Below are 17662 nucleotides of genomic sequence, written 5' to 3'. Positions count from 1 at the left end.
TGTATGCTTACTTCTTTGCCTCTCAATCCGTACTCCTTTCAACTTCTGCATGGAAAAAGTCGGACAAGAGCATTCCCAGTCCAACAATGAACATGCAAGCCTCCTCCGTTATGGACATTCCAGATCTCTCCACTGCCCCTCTCACAGCCTGCTCGCAAGTTCGAAGGAACTGCATATCCCGAAGCCAAAGACGCGCTCTCCAACGGCCTCTTCCGCCTCCGGACAGACCATGTCAGAGGAGCGAAAGAGCTCGCTACAAAGGCCATAATCCCCCTGGTGCACATGCAGAATTCATTGGGGAGAGGGTGATTGCAGAGTCAAGGGGTAAACGGTAGCAAATTGTGAGATTCTTAACCATTTGTCGTTGGAGATGTGGTGGGAGTCGTGTCGTAAGGCAGGATGAATTTATCCAAGTATGGACAGCCTAGTATGAATGCGTCGATTACGAGTGCGATTGTCAAGGCACTGGATAGGAAGAGGTTGGGGTTGGCGCATTTGGACGAAGGGGACGTTCAAGATCGGTATGGTGAGCGCGGGGAGAGGAGGTCATCGGTGCTCACCAGCGATGGGGGTTGGGAGGTAGGGATGGTGGACAGCAATTGGGATGGGGAGAGAGGCATTCAAGTGACGGTGGGGAAGATGCATGACTATTTGCGGGAGAGGTATGAGAATGCTACATGGACTCGAATTGAGGATGGTTTACGGCAGTTTTTGTACGGGAAGGTTCTAGAAGAGAAGTATAGGCGGGTCGTTAAAATCTTGACGTTGAGTTCTAGTGCGACTGTTATGAATGCATTGCTAACCGTCTGGGAGACAGAAAACAAGGAGAATCGAAGTGGTGGGTTGCATATTCAATTGAAGATGATGCAATCGCGGCCGCTCTGTGGCGGGGTAGAGTTGGCGAGAGACCTTTGTCCATGGTGCACAAGCCGTTGAGGCGGCTCCTCATAACTAAATCGCATCGGATGCTAGTGTTGCGGCCCTGGAGCCGGATGTAGATGTTGTCATGATAGTGGCTGATCGGATAAATATCTGACAGTGGGGATGTGAGCAACAAAAACAGGCAGTTTACCTGCAGTGCTTTGCTGGAGAGTGATGTCAGGTAGAGTATCAGTGGTTGTAATATCTGACCTTTATAAGGTTTCTAAGCCTGGTGCTATAAAAGATTATGCAGAGGGAGAAAATGACATTTATGAACTGGAGCGTCTATATTTGGGCTCCAACCCAGCGGACAACATAAATGCAAACGTCTGGCACACGATGGAATCTCGAAACGTATAACTACTTCGAGTGGGGTTCTGGCCAAATATATTGACCTATATCTGCGAGACAGGCATTCGAGATCTTAATGAGACCAAAGACCAGAAGAAGCAATTGTTTGGCTGTTTCCACTGATCCGGGCCCGTGCAAAAAGCTGCAAACGACCCAACCCATGGGAATGAAGGCTGGCAGTTGGTCTGTGCAGCGTGTTATCCAACTAAAACGCCATCGTTATTCTTCTATTCCAAGGTTAAGCAGTGTCATACTGCTACAGTACACAGAACCACAAAAGTACATACTCCATAATTGCATATTGAGGTGTCTTATCCGTGATATTTGGGTTTTTCCGCTGTGGGGGAGAAGAGCCTCAGCCCTACCGATCGACGCTAGACCCAAAGCAGCAATTCGTAAACATCAACCAACAACATCAAGATCTGCATAGCTCCAGACGACAAAAACAACAACAACAGTAAAAATCACATACAGCAACATCATTACACCATTGCAACATACCGCTATTTTCCGTACAACATCTCATCATATTTGACGTGGTACAGTTATGGTTTTCTGGCCGCATGGAGTTATTACACATCTGAGATCAGCTACGACTGGGTCCACAGCCGCCTCTGTGTTCAAATACCCCGTGCTTTTACGCCCATTGCCTCGCCTCCCCTGTCGCTCGTTATTAGGCGATTGTGCTGCATTGTTTTGTCCCACTCCGTACCCAGCAGGCTGGTCGGTCGCATCCGAAATACCACATCTCCTGTTTACACCCAATGTTATGATGTTTTTTCCTGATCCGTAGCTTTCACACTTCGCCTTATTCATCAAATCCCTCCTTATCTAGGTGATCCCTCTTCGACAATGGCTCCCACCGCACCAGTCCTCCCCACCCGATTCCCCTGCTGGTGTCAGGCTGTATACTCATGGGGTGGAGAGACAAAAAGAGACTTGGGATTTGTGGAGGGTGACCTTATTGAATGCTTGAATGCTGGTGACGGATCATGGTGGACCGGCCGTCTACGTCGAAACAAACGTATGGTTGGCGTGTTCCCCTCGAACTTCGTCAAGGTGCTTGGAGATGACTTTGCCCCGGGTAGTCGGTCCATCAGCCCAATGCCTGGCGGTCCTGCTGGATCGACAATGAATTCACTCCGTTTATCAGCCTCCAATTCTGCTGCTGAACCCCCTAAGAAACAGAAAACCGTATTTCGCAAGCCATTTCAGGGTTACAAAGAAGTTGTCGGACCTTCGGAAACGTTGCGGATTAGACAGAATGAGGAAAATGTTAACAATAATAATAATAACAATAATTGCAACAACAACAACAATGGGCCAATGGTTTCATCTTTACAAAATTCATCGACACGGGAGAGCTCCAGTTCAGCGAGAACTCCACCCTCGTTAACTAAGCATCGTGAATCTTCCTCACGCGGGTCCCCGCACTCTGTTTCCCCCGCTGCACCTAAACATCAAAGCTCCATTTCTAGCTCCATCCCCCCTTCACACATGCAACAGTTTGGATCCATTTCCCGTCCAGTTTCTCCTTTGCCTTTGCAACATTGCGGGTCTATTTCCAACCAGGCCCGCCCTGTATCTCCAACCCAAATCCAAAACCGTGGTTCATTCTCTTATCGCCCTCCCTCCGTTTCTCCTGTGGCGATAGAACACCATCCGTCAGTAACCCGTGCTGTGTCTCCTTCACCCATGCACCATCGTGGTTCTTTCAATCACCATCATCCTCTTCCCCGTTCAATCTCTCCAGCACCACCTATACAGCACTGGGAGCCCATATCCCATTCTAGGTCTCCTTCCCCTATGCCACCTCAGGGTTCTTACTCCGACCTATCTCGTGCGGTTTCTCCAGCTCCAATTCAGCAGAGTGGTTATTTTTCCCATGGCCATCATCCATCTGATGCCAATTCTTCAGCTCCAGTTCAACACTCTGGGTTTATATCCCATGCTGGGTCTCCTCTCGCCATGGAACACCGTGGCTCTTTCTCGCAGCCTTTTCATCATGCCGCTTCCCCTGCACCACCTTCAGATGCTGAGTCTCCTCCACCTCCACCTCCCCCTCACCGAATTTCTGTCAAAAGCCAACCATCACCAAGGCACACCAATCCATCACCTATTTCTGCACCTTATTCTATGAATTATGTGTATCCAATGATATCCAGGACCCCTTCTCCACATTCCCACTCTCCTGCGGTTTATGGCCACACTCCATCTCCGCTTAGAGATGCCATGGAAGATGTCATGTCCTCATTACAAGATATGGGTCTTAATCATGATGACGCTTCTCCCGAGCCGCATCGATGTCGCTCTCCCTTCCATCCATGGTCCCCAGAAGCCTTCGACCATCTTCAAGATCATACCGCGCCTAATCCAATCCACCGCCCCATGACCTCCCTGGGACTGGGTGACGGCAATAGTCAGCAATTTGAGAATAATCATTCTAGTGCACAGGATCAGCACCTAGATGGTCCACCCCAGTTGAATAATTACGTTCAGAGGATGGAAAGCAGACTCCGGCAGCTGCACGCACAAAATAGGAAATACTCAGACGAACTTCACATGACACCTGGGAGTAAAGGCCTTCCACTAACTCCGGCTACAAAAAGCCCTATTCATTCCAAACCAGAGTCCTTTTCAAATCAAAGCAATCAGGGACCGCGACTAAGAACTCGAAAATCGGCATTCGAACTTGATAAAGATGTTCTTGAGCGAACATTCACAACAAAATCTAGCGCTACCAATTCTTCCAGTGGTGTACAAAGCGATGCGACAACCAATTCATCCAGCACAAGACGTACTCATCATAGCGTGATGAGTGGCCTATCAGCTTCAGGATTAAGCGCTACTAGCGCCGCAAGCTTTGCACGGCATATAAGTAGACCAAATACCTCCATGGGTACATTCCGTCCCTCTGGATTAATTGGCTCTGATAAAGCCTCTAACAGCAGCATGCGGCCCCAAACACCTCTGACAGGGATTTCTTTCCATTCCAGCCACGATTCTTCGAGACAAGGAGCAACTTCGGCTGTTGGATGGAACGAATATAATAAAGACGTAACAAGTATGTACGGCGGTCTTACCACGCTTAAGACCAAAAAAACAGGTTTCCTCAAGAAAATTCTTGAGTCTGCCAAAACAGGGGCTGCGACAGCCCGGAGTAATATTGTTTCAAGTTCCGGGGGAGCCGCATCGCCAACTAAAAGTCGCGTGGCTTTGGGGATATCATCACAGGCATCACCTCACTCTGGGAAAAATGTTGCAAAAGAAAATGGATTGGGTGGAGCAGTGGACTGGGTTCAGGTACGAAGAGATGTCAACAGGTCTACAACACCAAGCCGTCATGAACTGGTTGAGATGGCAGAAAGGTGCCAAATGCTTGACTACCCGGTAATATATGCAGTTGAGGAGCTCTATGAAGGTGCAGAGGGGGATGAGGGAATAGACGGATTACCGATAGCGGAACCGACTAATTGGGCTGCAGTGAATTTGCAGCTTGTTGACAAAAGTGTCCGCTTTATCAGTAGCCTACCACCAATACTAAACCCGACCAGTCTATCTCAAGGGTATGTCTGTCGTCCGCACCGCAGTGATGGACAGCGGTTGCGTGCAATATTTACATGGGTTGGGGAAAGGATTGCATGGGATGATGACGTCGATGGGAGTGTCAACTTGAAAAGGGTCTTACAGATGAAAAGAGGAAGTTCTCAAGAAGTTGCCCATCTGGTACGGGAAATGTGCTCTGCTGTTGGAATGCACGCTGAGGTTGTGCATGGCTATCTCAAAACACCAGGAGAGCAACTGGATCTTGACTCCCTATCGCGTCCAAACCATTGGTGGAATGTGGTACTTATAGATGGAGAATGGAGGATCATGGATTGCTCTTTGGCCAGCCCGACTCACCCTCGAAGAAGTTTGTATTCAAGCTTTAATTCCCAGGTTGCTGAGCCCTGGTACTTCCTAACTCGTCCAATGGAGATTTGCTACTCTCACGTTCCTCTTAATCCTGAGCAGCAGAAAATCTGTCCTCCCGTGTCTCCCGATGTTCTACTGGCGCTGCCTTGTGTTTGTCCGCCTTTCTTCAAGAACGGTCTTCGGTTTCCTAGTTATGATACAAGTCTTATCCGAATCAATGGGCTTGAGGTAGTCCATGTCCGTGTTTATGTACCGCCAGACGTTGAGTGTGTCGCAGAGGTTGAAGCCCTTGCGTTTGACCGCGATAACGATGGGGACTTCTTCGAGACTGGCGACACGGTCAAGAAACGTGCGCTTGCTCAGCCGGACTGGATTGGTGGACAGAAGCGATTTACGATCAAGGCTATGTTGCCTGGAGACGAGGGACAGGGTGTTTTGAAAGTATATGCCGGAAAGAAGGGACTAATGCATTCCATCAAGGATATCCCTCACCCTCTAGCGTTTGCGCTTCCGATTGTTCACACAGGAGATAACCCTCCCTACGAGTTTATACTTCGCCATCCGACACCTCACGCCCAACGTCATGACCTTTACGTCATCCAACCACAATGTTTCAGACTTGCAGTCAATAACACCTTTGTCTTCGCCGTCCGCCAACACCCGTCATCGCTCCCCTCAAATCCCAGTGATGGTAACTGCCACATCTCGCAAAACCCCTTCGCTCGTCCCGCCAGTGCTCTCAGCATGACATCCTCCGTCACAGGCTCAAACGCATCGACAGGCTCCTCATACATAAATCAAACCTTCTCTTCCTCCACCTCCAATGTGTCGTTGACCAACAAGCAGTCGCAGCAGCATCCCTATAAGCCTGCGAAGCTAGCCATACAAGCTCCGTCGGGGAGGATATTAAGACTGACGCGCAAGTCCGATAATATGCTCACCACAAGTACTGGTGGTCGCGATTTGGGAGATGAAGGTCCTCCCGACGGCAGCGTATGGGAAACGGTGATCAAGGTTGGTGAGAGGGGGGTTTGGAGGGGTTTGGTGCTTGCTGACCGCAGTGCGAGGTGGTGCGTTTTTGGGGAGTGGGAATGTTTCTGATCTTTTCTGTTTCCGTTTCTCTCCCTTCCGATAATACCTTTCTCCACGTTTTTGTCTTCTAAAAAGAACTTCCTCTTGTTTCTTCTTTTTGTTTTCGGCGCCTAATTGTTCATTTGGGCTATATGACGGAGTATTAGATGATTGATCTCTTCTTCCTTCCTCTTGTTTTAGGATTGCTAGTGGCATTTTATCTGGAGATTTTTGTCCTTGTGCTTTCTTAATATATCACTTGGTAATATGTTCGTGTCTAATGTCCCAAATTTCCAAGAGTTTGCTTGAGTTTTTAATAAATACTCTACGCACCGTTTAATGTATTTTTATGGTGATCAGCTTGGTGCTTCTTTTTTTTTCATCAATAAGTCACCGGCTTTGCAATAAGAAGAAAAACAATAAATATTGAGCCTTCCTCATATTCATAGATGGGCTTTTTATCCATTTGCTCATAAGATTTTGGCTGCTGCCCGTCTTGCAAAATACTGTTGTAGCTTTTGGAGCAATTTCAATGGGTTTTCCAACTACTCTTGAAGTTTCATTATATGAACCAATGTCTCTTTCATCTCTCTGTTATCGGTAGTCAGGGGCAACGTTTTCGAGCCCTCTTTTGGGAATAGCGCCGCTGGGGCATCTTGACAGATAGTCAGCGTCTTGGCAGATTGGATTCTGAGATTTGAGAACTGATTCCTCGATGTTTATTTATAGAAGATATCTATATTTGATTCTCCTATTTCGGAGGTGGAGATTTTAATTGGTTCTGTCATTCGGGACATAGCTGGTTCTAATAAATATTATCAGTAATCGATCCATGCTCTAGTTATAGACTCCAAGGCTGTAATTGCTTCGTAAACAACCACAGTCACTTAGACAAAATCCCAAATTTATCAAACGACACGAAAATAAACTCCGATATTAAAAATAAATATCCAGACTAAGTATGCAATATCAATAGAGTAAATCGCACGATATGCATATAGCAGATGTCTAACGGTCCCCTGAATTTCAAATTAAATTCATTTTCCAGTGTACCTACCCCAAGTCAGAGCCTGCCACCATTCAAAGTCGACCTCAGCAACGGCGCAACCTGTTTTCTACTCTTCGACACATCTTTCTGTCTCCATACTCGCATATAACAACCCTCATCCTTACCATTTGCTCCAGCTCGAGTCGACAGGGGGGGGTCTCGAATCCAATCAGCATCAGCATCGGTGCTGGTCCAAATACCCTCCTCCAGCCCCAGCTCCCCGACCGCAGAAGTCTCAAATCTCTCCGTGGCAGGAACGCAACCACGATTCAGGACATATATTAGCAGTTCCCGACGAAACTCTCTGGTTGGTTCAGTTCTGAAAGCTGTCATGATGGCGACAAGATCGATGTCTCTTTGCCTGACGAATAAGGAGAGGTATTTGAGTAGTGTTTTGGTGGTAGGTTTATCCGTAGCAGCCTTAGATTCTTGGATACATTTCTCGACAAGCCATGAGAGCGGCTTGACCATGCAGCAGATGCCAAATTTCACAGTTGGGTCGCCGCTGGAGCTGGCTGATGGTTTGCTAACAAGAGTATCGGTCCACTCTTTATAATCCCTCCCCAGCACCTCGAGAACCGTTAGGTTATCAACGCTATTCTCCTTCGCTTTGGCGATTTCATCGTAGAAGGCCTGTCGGTCCCAGTCCAGATTACCCTTACCGCTGCTGCTACCAGGGCATTTGGGTTTAGCATCGCGAAAATGCGCGCTAATGCCTGCATGTATCTTGGTTTCCAGAAACTGAACGGCTGCAGTATCGACGGCGGATACTTTGCCTTTCGCAGTCATGTTGGCAGTGTCAACTAAGATAGCTGCCATGGCAAGTTTTGCCACCTGGGCTTCATGGAAGGAGCTTAAATCTTTGGAATCACGTAGCAATGGATCATTAGAGCTGTTCGTGAGCGTCTCCATGCCAAAAGTGGTGGTGTAAGATGAGGAGGAAGACTCATCAGTCCAAAGGCCCGCAGCTCGCAGCTCACGAATTACAAGCGAGGTGCAGCTTCCTATGCCTGTCTCGATACAACAGGGGTCCATTGGATGTAGAGGAATATTTCTGGAGACAAAAGCTTCGTCTTCATGGTGGTCTATGCAGCCAACAATGGAGAGATGCAGACCGGGGAGTGCATCAGAAAGCCCTTCAATAACACGTACGTCTCCGTTTGGTGGGACTTTGGGCATCACGTTCCAATCTACCATCATGACATTTAGGCTTTTCTGTTCTTCTGATGGGTTGCTGCTGTTGTTTTCATTCTGGGATATTGTGTCTTCATCATTTCTTTTATCAGTCATCTCCTTTTCTCTCCCCTTCCTGGGACCGGCCCATGAAACCATCAACGTCTCCTTTAAATCCGCAGTAGTTAAAACACACCTTCCCAATTCCTCATCATCGACTTTTTGATCTTCCCAGGAGTCAGTTACACCTCCTCCTCCTCCTCCTCCTCCTCTTCCTCGTCGATCCCAACCCACCGCAAGTCGCAAGGCCGTTACGAACTCCGGCCTCAACCTCGCCAACTCCTTCCCTGCATGAACATCTGGTAAATATATTAAAGGGATATATTGACGGAGGATTGACTTTTCCTTGCCTCCATTTCTTGATGATGATGGTGATGATGATGCATCGGTAGAAGCAGATGAGACCACTCTAGTGGCAAAATATGAATATATAATAGCAGAGATTATGGAGTCTAAATCCGCAGAGGGGTTGCCAAGAACATATATTTGACATTTAGACTGAGGTACAGGTATGGAAGAAGAGGTGGAAATAGGTGGTGATTGTTGAGAAAGGAGAGGGGAGGAAGAGCATGCTTGTTTGAGGAAGCGGAGCAAATCTGTCCGCTGGGTGAGTGTTACCGTTCTGTTCATGGTGATAATGGTGATGATGATAATGGAGTCAGCAGCATTGAAATAGAGGAGGAGGAATACATATATATCTCTCTCGTCGGAATCAGTTTGTCACCCATGTTTATAGTTGTGCCTATTCCAGTGGTTTGGCCCCGGAAGAAAACCAGGATAAGTTGTCTGGTTGACGTCTGTTGTTGATCGTTAACAGCGGTTAGAGACACGATCCTCTTGCTCGGCAGCCGCTGCTCCGCACGTGACAGAGTAGCGAACGCAAGTTGTTGGGACGTCTGAGTGGGACATATATCCAAGTTGGTTAGCCCCATTAATCCGCCAAAAATTATAACGTAGATATCTAGTAATTTTGCCATTAATAACTGAACATCAAAAACATAAAAAATACAGTCCTCACGCCGTTCAATTAGTTCGCGCTGTCATTGACCCTTCCCCCCCCCCCCCCCCTTGTATGGAATACCTTTCTAGCCTTGATAGTCCACCCTCACGCAACGCCATGGCAGCATCAAAATACAAGCAAAAGGCACCTAAACTCAAGGAAGATCAGGGGAGATATAGTATTCCCTGAGAGAGTAGGCTCCTGCATTGTTTCTCAAACAATCTCACTACTTTTTCATCCCCTAAGTTAACAGGAGAAGTAATACCGAGAAGAACACAGAAAGAAGCAAATCTTCAGAATACAATAATGAAATCTACTTTACAGAAAATCGGCGCGCAAGCAGGCAGATAACGGGCAAGCAAACAGTCCAGAACAGGGAAAGGGACGAAATTGCCGATAACAAAAACACGGGGGAAACAAATTGAGCAAAGCAGGCGCAGAATGATTCCTTTTTTGATCTCAAATCAAACCAATATTATCCGTGTCCCTCTTCGCTTCCTTAAACCGGGTTGGGGCGTGTTTTAATCAATCCCCTGTCCCTCCTGCCCTCCATCATTCTCCCCCGAAGGACGCGGAAATAGAATATTGATAGCCAGGAAGAATTTAAACTTCCGAAAATGAAGTGCGTGAACAACGCTAGAGGCACGAAAAGCACCCATAAGAAACAAATAGATGTAGAAAAGGTGATGACGCATGGAGAACAGAGGTTAAGCAGGACCGAGCAGTGACAAAGACAGAGACAGTGACAGGGACATTGATGTAATGAATAAGAATCATAATAATGCGCAAGAAATTAAAAAAAAGTAAGCAACCCCATCGATCAATAAAAAGGGATTCCAGCAAGTAATAATGTAACAAGGAAAAATGAAATAAAAACAAAAGGAATGTCAAAGACAAAAAAAAGTGGAAGAGCGCACACCCGCTTTCTTTCCATTTATCCGACCCCTTACTTCCACTATATTTAAAACTCCAACCGCTCCTAGGCGCGCCGTTAAATGTGTGATAAATCGATGTACTCGTTTGTCCACAGAAGTGTAGTTAAAGTAGCAGGAAAGGAAATAATAAGGTACTCTGATTGGGATGAAAAAAAAAAGTTGAAAAGTTACACATAAAATCTCAAACGTCGGATTGAGAAAGAATAAAATGAAAATGAAAATGGGAGGGATGGAAATGGTTCTTATATAGGTTTAAAAAGGCTTCAGCCATAATGCGTAGGAGGCAAGAAGACGGCGTCTATCATCCGATGCACGCGCTATGGCCGAGACAACTCAAGTCAAGAATTCATCAGCTAGATGGTTGGATGTGTCCATGCCATCCCTCCCCTGACCATCACCAAGTGTCCCATCTCCGCTCTCCGGACCGAAACCACCACCGTCATCAGCAGATTCCGAAGTAGAGCAGTCCCGCGCGCCACTATTACTAGCGCTCCTAAGCGCCTCCAGCGCTTCATTCGCATGACTAACCTCCAGCGCCTCCATCTGCTCCGTATCCTGGTTCGTCATTTCGGCGAAAATGTCATCCATATTTGCCCGTGGACTGCTGCCAAAGGCCATGTGGCCGTCCATGTCAACATCGTCGTCTTTGCCCATCCCTTGGGGATGTAGGGGGTTGGTACGGGTGAAGCTTGGCGGGCTGAAGAGGGATGAATCTAGGACTTGGTGGTGAGATGAGGGAGAGGTGGGGTCGAATGAGGGGGAGTGGACATTGTTGACCTGCGGGAGATAGGCGGAAGATGTAGGCGTAGGCGCGTATGATGGGCTTGCGTCATTCGAAGACATTGGGAATGGATGTGAAAAGGGAAAGGCGGTTGAATGTTGAGAAGTAGGCAGTGGTGCAGAGAGAGTAGTGGTTGGAGTAGGTGCATTGCCCGTGGAAGCTGATCGAGGATCACCTGACGGAGTGGTGGAGCGGAGCATAGGTGCCGGCTGTAGTGGTGGAGGTCGACCAGAACCGTGGGAATCGGTTGACTTCCGTTTGTTGGAGAAAGTGTGCTGCTTAGTCCTGAGATGGAGTGGGAGATCCTCGGGCTTTTCAATCCCCATTTGGGCCATCATCTTCTGCTGTTTTGTGGGTCGTGGTTTGCGAGTAGACAGCGAGACCTCAAGGATTGGTGGAGGTTCCGGTGCAACTGGGGCCCATTTATGAATTTCCTGGCGGAAATAATTCGTCTCAAATGCAAGGAGAACTTCCGCTCCTTCCATCTTCCTCAGATAAAATATCTGTGTCGGGACCTCTTCAGCCGTCATACAGGCACTGGAACTCACAAGAGGTCTCACAAATTCCCGGAATGAGGTTGCCTGATCAATAATCGATTCCAGCACCTGTTCTTCTTCCGGCTGGAAAGGGAGATCAGGGATTTCAGCCTGCCAATCGAGCAATTCTTCCAATTTGGGACGAGCGGCGTCGCGAGGAATCTTGACCCGCCAATCGCAAATAGGGCAAGTATAACTATCGAACTCCTTGACTTTGCCTCTGGCAATTTTCAAACATTTCCCGTGGTACCTGAACATAAATTTAGCGTTCAACGAACTCTTTTTCTACTTGCAAAGAATCTAGACTTACCATTCATGACAAAGTTCGCACTCAATCATCAACCCGGCCTCCTGCTGTCTGCAAATGCAAAATACATCCTTCTTTTTAGACCTACTCCCGGTCCAATTATGAGAATCGCCTTCGGGACTAGCCTCTCGCGATGCCGGCTCAACTGGTGGCCGACATCTATCCTCAAGGTCAAAACAATACGAGTTCTTCTTCTCAACATACTGGAGATGCATCTTAAGTATATGCAGCGGAGCATTAGCCTTGCCAAACAACTTTTTCCCTTTCCGCATCCAATCCTCATGGCGCTTTTGCTCCTTTTCCAGATCGATAGTTCCGTTGGGCTTGCTATTCAGCTCAGACAACGATTCCATCAGATCGCGCACGTCTTTGTAGTGTGGCCGTTTCCGAAAATCAGGATTCCTGCTTCCGTCAAAAAATCCGGATATTTGTCTCTGAGCTTCCCGTTGCTTGGTCAAGATGGCATCAACCGCTGTAAGAGTTTCGGGTGTTACCGGGAACCGAGCCGCTTGTGCCGACAGTGCTTCTAGCTGTTGATAATGCACAGTTTCTACCCCCATGAGTTCCTTTGCCTTAGCTTCCCAGGTCTCCCCTTGGCGGTGCATCTCTTTGAAATAAAGAAGATGCTCGTTCGACTCAGCTAATCCTAGCTGCTCCCCCTGCGCAATGAACTCAGCACACTCTTCAAGCGTTTGATATTGATCGCGTTTGCGTCGGGCTTCACTATTCCATCTCATCTGTTTCAGTGCTTTCTCGAGCTTTTCTACTTCGGGAATGTCAACATTGAAATTCCTGCCAAGATCTACAAGCTCCTCAACCTCCTGTGTTGAGGAAATATGAGGGTTGCAAAGAATAGCCTGAGCATCACTTTGAAATTTCTGAATCTCATCTACCTTTTCCCTCAGCAATGTGATCTGCGGACAATCAAAGGAAAGGTTGTCGGCCTCCTCAAGGAGGGCATGTATTTTCTCCACCTTGCGAAGCTCACGATCACGTTCTTCCATCTGTGCGGCCTTGGTTGAATTTACCTTGCGCCATGCTTTCTCATTTTTACGTCGATTCTGCTGTTTCCGAGTAATGTAATTATTTGCCTCATCAAGCCACTTGTCGCAACGTTGAACAAACGAGGCCAGATCCTGCAGACCAGGAAGAAAATAGGGGATTTTCTCTCCCTCACTGAGTAACGCATGTAAGGCTTTCAACGACGGTTTCGGTTCATCCGCAAGAACTTTATCCAGCTTTTCGGCCCAGGCCTCGGGGATCCTTGCTCGGTCTTCCACCTTCTGCACACACGCTCGCAGGGCATCATCGGACATGCGATAGCGCAAAGTGTGGTTAGGGCCAAATAATTTCTGCGATGAGTCTTCACCACAGCAGTCATACGTATCAGCATGTAGAAGACACAAGGTCTTCCCCTTGTTATGGCATTTAAACTGTGTCAGGTAACTGTATACTTTGCAATAACTGCACTGATATTCTTCCTCAGGAAGATCCGTATCCTCAATCAGAAAGTTCAGTGTGCACTCGTCTGAGTCCTCATCACCACCGCTGATCTTACAATTATGCGAGTGAGCTTGCTGATGACGCACGAGAAGGGCAGCACGTTGCTCTAATTCTCGATTGCTCATTCGATGTAACGCAGGACCAAGCCACTTGGCGGTTTTGATGGTTGTATCTCTCGCCGCCGCTGTGATGAGCAGTTCGTCGTGCGAAAAGCAAGGTTGCCGTCGAAATTCTTGCAGTCGCTGGACGCCCGCTTGGCCTAGGGGCTCCCAATCTGCCGGCGCAAAGTTCACAGCTTCATTGAAATTGAATCCATGGTTAAAACCCGCGTGGTATGCCTGAGGAAACGTGATGACAAATTGGCCGGCACGTTGGTCTAAAGCGTACACATTCACACCAGCCTTTTTGAGTTGATCAGGTGGTAGCAGTGTAACGAGCTGAAACAAGAGGTCGGGTTGCGTTTCAAAGAGTTCCGGGACGGCTTGGCGCATAGCTTCTTCAAAAGCTTCCGCATCATCTCCGGGAATCCCGTACCATGTCTTCGTAGAACCGAAATGTTGGTAGTTGGCCGAATATGTGTAGTGATCTTCATTATGCCAGCAAAATGTTGAGAAACACATACCAACATATACCCACGGAACGGTCATCCCAGAGACATCAGACTTTATGTGACGGAAGAGCGATTTTGAGTGCAAGGGCATGACATTAAGATTCCATGGGTCAACAGAATATGGGTCCAAAGGGTTCCGCTCAACAGTTGGAAAACCACTTCCGTGAGTTGTAGAGTGAATATCCGCACCGTACTCGACTTCAACAGTTTCTGTTAGACTTTCCACAAGCCGCCAAAATTCGCGTTCAACATCGTCTTCGGATTCCTTTCGTGGAGCATTGAGAACGGGATCAAAGGGCATTCTTGGACCAAAGTAACTTTCCTTGAAGCTATTGGCTTTTTCCTGGAACTGCTTCAGCGAGTATATTCCTCCTTCCTCAAAGCCATACTCTCCAGTTCCAACAAGACATTTAGGGCAGTGCCAGTCGTAATCTGGAACAGATTCCAGAGGTGGGTCAAGACAACGCATGTGGTATCCATTCTCACATCCGTCGCAAGATAGGATAGTTGGGCGATCATCACTCTTCCCGCAATTTTCACATCGCTGCAAAAGTATTGTTAGCTTCCAACGCGAAACCGAAATATAGCACATGAAGTACACACCTCTCCGGTCTTCCTTTTTCCACCCCTTGTTCGCCCCTGGGTCGGTGTAGGGCGTAGCAGACTCATATGTGATCCAGCTACGGTTGGCACGCCATCTAGAAATTCAAGTTAGTCAAGAACTACAAAGCTCCCTGATAGCGTTGCAGTTTAAATTCTCCCAGTTGTAGTATTCTACGTACCTTTCTTCAGGCGTTTACTGCGCCGCCCATTGGTGCCATCAGCATCTCCGTTATCTGTCTGTGAACTTCCTGTTAGACTTTCTTGGCTGAGAGCGCGCTTGAGAGGGCGTACATCGTGGCCATTAACATTTGGCGTATAGTTAGATTCAGATTGCTGTCCATCCGGTGTGTTTTTCGATGTACCAGTCTCATTTCCAAGGCTAGAAAGGTGGGTTCCGTTCTCCATCTCTCGTTTTACAGTAGGAGCTGAACTGTTCACCGCAACGAAAGACGGAGGGGTATTGATCGCAGAAAATCCACCTGGAGTTGAATTAACGGCCGTAAATCCTGAAGATGTAATTGGCCGTTCTTGCGGGCAATCAAGAGGGGTCGAAGATTTATCCGTTCTGTCCTCAGTCTCTCTCACAGAATTGTTAAGGGCGGTAGAGGTCTTTGCAGCTGGCGAGTCCTTGTTTAATTCAGATACACGATTGTTGTTTGACCGAGACCTCTTAGTTGCCGGTGAGGTTCCGGGGGATGGAGTGTATGGCCCGCCATGTTCAGATTCCAGCTGTTGCTGGACACTGGGTTTAGCTACGCGAAGATATTCCTCGTATGGGTGAAGCCAGCGTTGATACGAATTCTTAAGGGAGGTTGATAACGACGACATAATTTTGCCACTATATCCCAGATCTCGACCAATTTCCGCCCATTTTTTCAGCTTACAGACTTGTTCAAAGCCACCGCGAATATCAACGGCCTTTTTAAGTTTGTAGAGGTCAAGGGGGCGCTTGTCGACGCTGGGAAAACGGCTCAGATTCATTCCATGTTGTTTATGGAATTTTGTTAGTTGGTCGAGGTAGTTGAGGTTCGCTCGGGTGCCTAGTTGGGGGTCAGAGCGGGATTGAAATGGACTGAAATGGACAGCTGGTAGGGAGTGGTGTTTAGGCCATACCTCCTTCAACCGAGTTCAACTCCTGGCGACGAGTGCGAAAGTGGAATCGCTAAATGGTAGAAAACAGAGATTTCGTCAGTCATCTTGTTATTGGACATATTTCAAACGAAAATGGATTCGTCCTAAAAGTAGTAGAAGAAACATCGCACCTCTGTATCAATAGCAAACGGTGGAGACCAGTTGTCAGGAGGCACAATTTTGCAGATACCGTATTTCTTTCCTTCTGGCGCAATCTTACGGATATATTCGAAGGGGTCTTTAAATTCTTCTTCGGTAGGACGAAAAGTTGGAGCTTCCTGTAGACCGTGGGGTCGCACACGCTTCACTGGTTCTCTGCTGGCAGTTGGATGACCCCGTCGCTCTACCGTGGACAGATCGAGGGGCGCGGCCCTTCGAGCACTCAAGGGAACATTGGCATTGTAAGACTGGCTATTATTCGAGTTCGATGTGCGTGTGGAGGACCGGGTGGCCAATGGCTGCTGTGACTGCTGCTGCTGCTGGGCAGTATTTGCTCCAGTAGATGGTGGGACCACCATGTCTCCACAGTGAAATGTGGCAGAGCAGGAAAAAGGATGGAATCGGATCGATCAGGTTCTGATAAGACACTGATGGCAATGCGAATAGCGCATTGGAAAAGAGTGAGAGTCGGGTAGAGGGGCGGGTGGTTTTCAAGAGATACGGGGATGATGCGAGAAGATAATTAAGTAATTATAGGTAGGAACTAGATAGTGAGTAATGATAAGAGGGAGGAGGGAAGGGAAACGGAAGACGGAGCTGGGAGCCGGGACAACCGGGGTTGGTGCAGACAGCTGGGGCTGGAGATAGAGAAGACGTGGGGTTGAGTTGGGATCAAAAATCAACGGGATGGGAAAAGTTGAGGCGCAACGGGATGAGATATGGTTGAGGAATGTGGAGGGAAGTACGGAGGAGAAGAGAGGAAGGAGCGATCTGGCGCTGTGCGGGCTTTGGGGGAGGAACTCGATACTGTATGGTATGTTCTATTCGTAAGTTATACGTGTATTTTCGTAATTTGGTTCATTGGAAAATTCAGACACGTTGTATAGTACGGTACCGTTCTGTATCGTCAGTACGAGAAAAAACTTATTATCTAATGACAGCTGCCAAGCCTCCATCCGCAATCCCCAGTATCAAACTCTCCGCATACTGGTTTAACCACAACTACATCCGTAGGCTGTAAATACTGGACGGATAGAGCTGCTATAATGAACAACAGTCACTGGATTGCAGGTTTGCCTGTCATGGAATTCTTTCTCCAAGGATAGATAAGTGGCAGGACCTGAGACTGCATTAAGGTGAGACGGAGCATCATCCTCACTGGTTGTGGCGTGATCCTCCTTCATTAACATCTTTTCAGCCTCTTCAAACTGTCCTTCCCAATCTCGACAATTGTGTTCGACAGTGAGATCTGGCGAGGCAGTTTCAAGCCTCCTACTAAAAATTTCATGTACATACTACACATACATCCAGTACCAATCATCACCTTTCGCGTGACGAGGAATGGATTCCAGCTTCTCTGATACCGAATCAACAATTCCCTCACTTTGCCACGTCCGTTCTCTCCACGATCTTTAGGAAATAGATTCTCCGTAAATGGTCTCCATGCTTTGTTCAGATATCAATTCCCATCTATCGATTTATACTTTCCAACTCGGATGATCAGAAGGGACAACATCATAGGAGACTTTGGATATCTAGCAACTAGGTAACTACCATA

At 47.6% G+C, this 17662-nt stretch overlaps 4 protein-coding genes across 4 annotated transcripts; 2 read left to right on the top strand and 2 right to left on the bottom strand.

The window, feature by feature from the left end:
* Positions 1-86: 86 nt before the first annotated feature.
* PADG_07538 (uncharacterized protein) lies at positions 87-936 on the top strand (the record flags this gene model as incomplete). The annotated part of the gene is made up of 2 exons (XM_010764473.1): positions 87-305; positions 424-936. 2 exons carry the CDS (start codon positions 87-89, stop codon positions 934-936), a joined length of 732 nt encoding a protein of 243 aa, XP_010762775.1.
* Positions 937-2124: 1188 nt separating this feature from the next.
* PADG_07537 (uncharacterized protein) lies at positions 2125-6288 on the top strand (the record flags this gene model as incomplete). The annotated part of the gene is made up of 1 exon (XM_010764472.1): positions 2125-6288. The coding sequence occupies one exon, from the start codon at positions 2125-2127 to the stop codon at positions 6286-6288; it is 4164 nt and encodes a 1387-aa protein (XP_010762774.1).
* A 1033-nt stretch (positions 6289-7321) lies between these two features.
* Positions 7322-9169, bottom strand: PADG_07536 (uncharacterized protein; the record flags this gene model as incomplete). Its single annotated transcript, XM_010764592.1, has 1 exon — positions 7322-9169. One exon carries the CDS (start codon positions 9167-9169, stop codon positions 7322-7324), a length of 1848 nt encoding a protein of 615 aa, XP_010762894.1.
* Positions 9170-10807: 1638 nt separating this feature from the next.
* On the bottom strand, positions 10808-16463 carry PADG_07535 (uncharacterized protein; the record flags this gene model as incomplete). Its single annotated transcript, XM_010764471.1, has 6 exons — positions 10808-12041; positions 12102-14755; positions 14815-14909; positions 14994-15854; positions 15928-15976; positions 16077-16463. The coding sequence occupies 6 exons, from the start codon at positions 16461-16463 to the stop codon at positions 10808-10810; spliced, it is 5280 nt and encodes a 1759-aa protein (XP_010762773.1).
* Between the last annotated feature and the right edge of the window lie 1199 nt (positions 16464-17662).

Source organism: Paracoccidioides brasiliensis, assembly GCF_000150735.1.
Source record: "Paracoccidioides brasiliensis Pb18 unplaced genomic scaffold supercont2.11, whole genome shotgun sequence".
In the NCBI taxonomy this organism is placed as follows: domain Eukaryota; kingdom Fungi; phylum Ascomycota; class Eurotiomycetes; order Onygenales; family Ajellomycetaceae; genus Paracoccidioides; species Paracoccidioides brasiliensis.
This window is presented reverse-complemented; position numbering and strand designations above follow the sequence as displayed.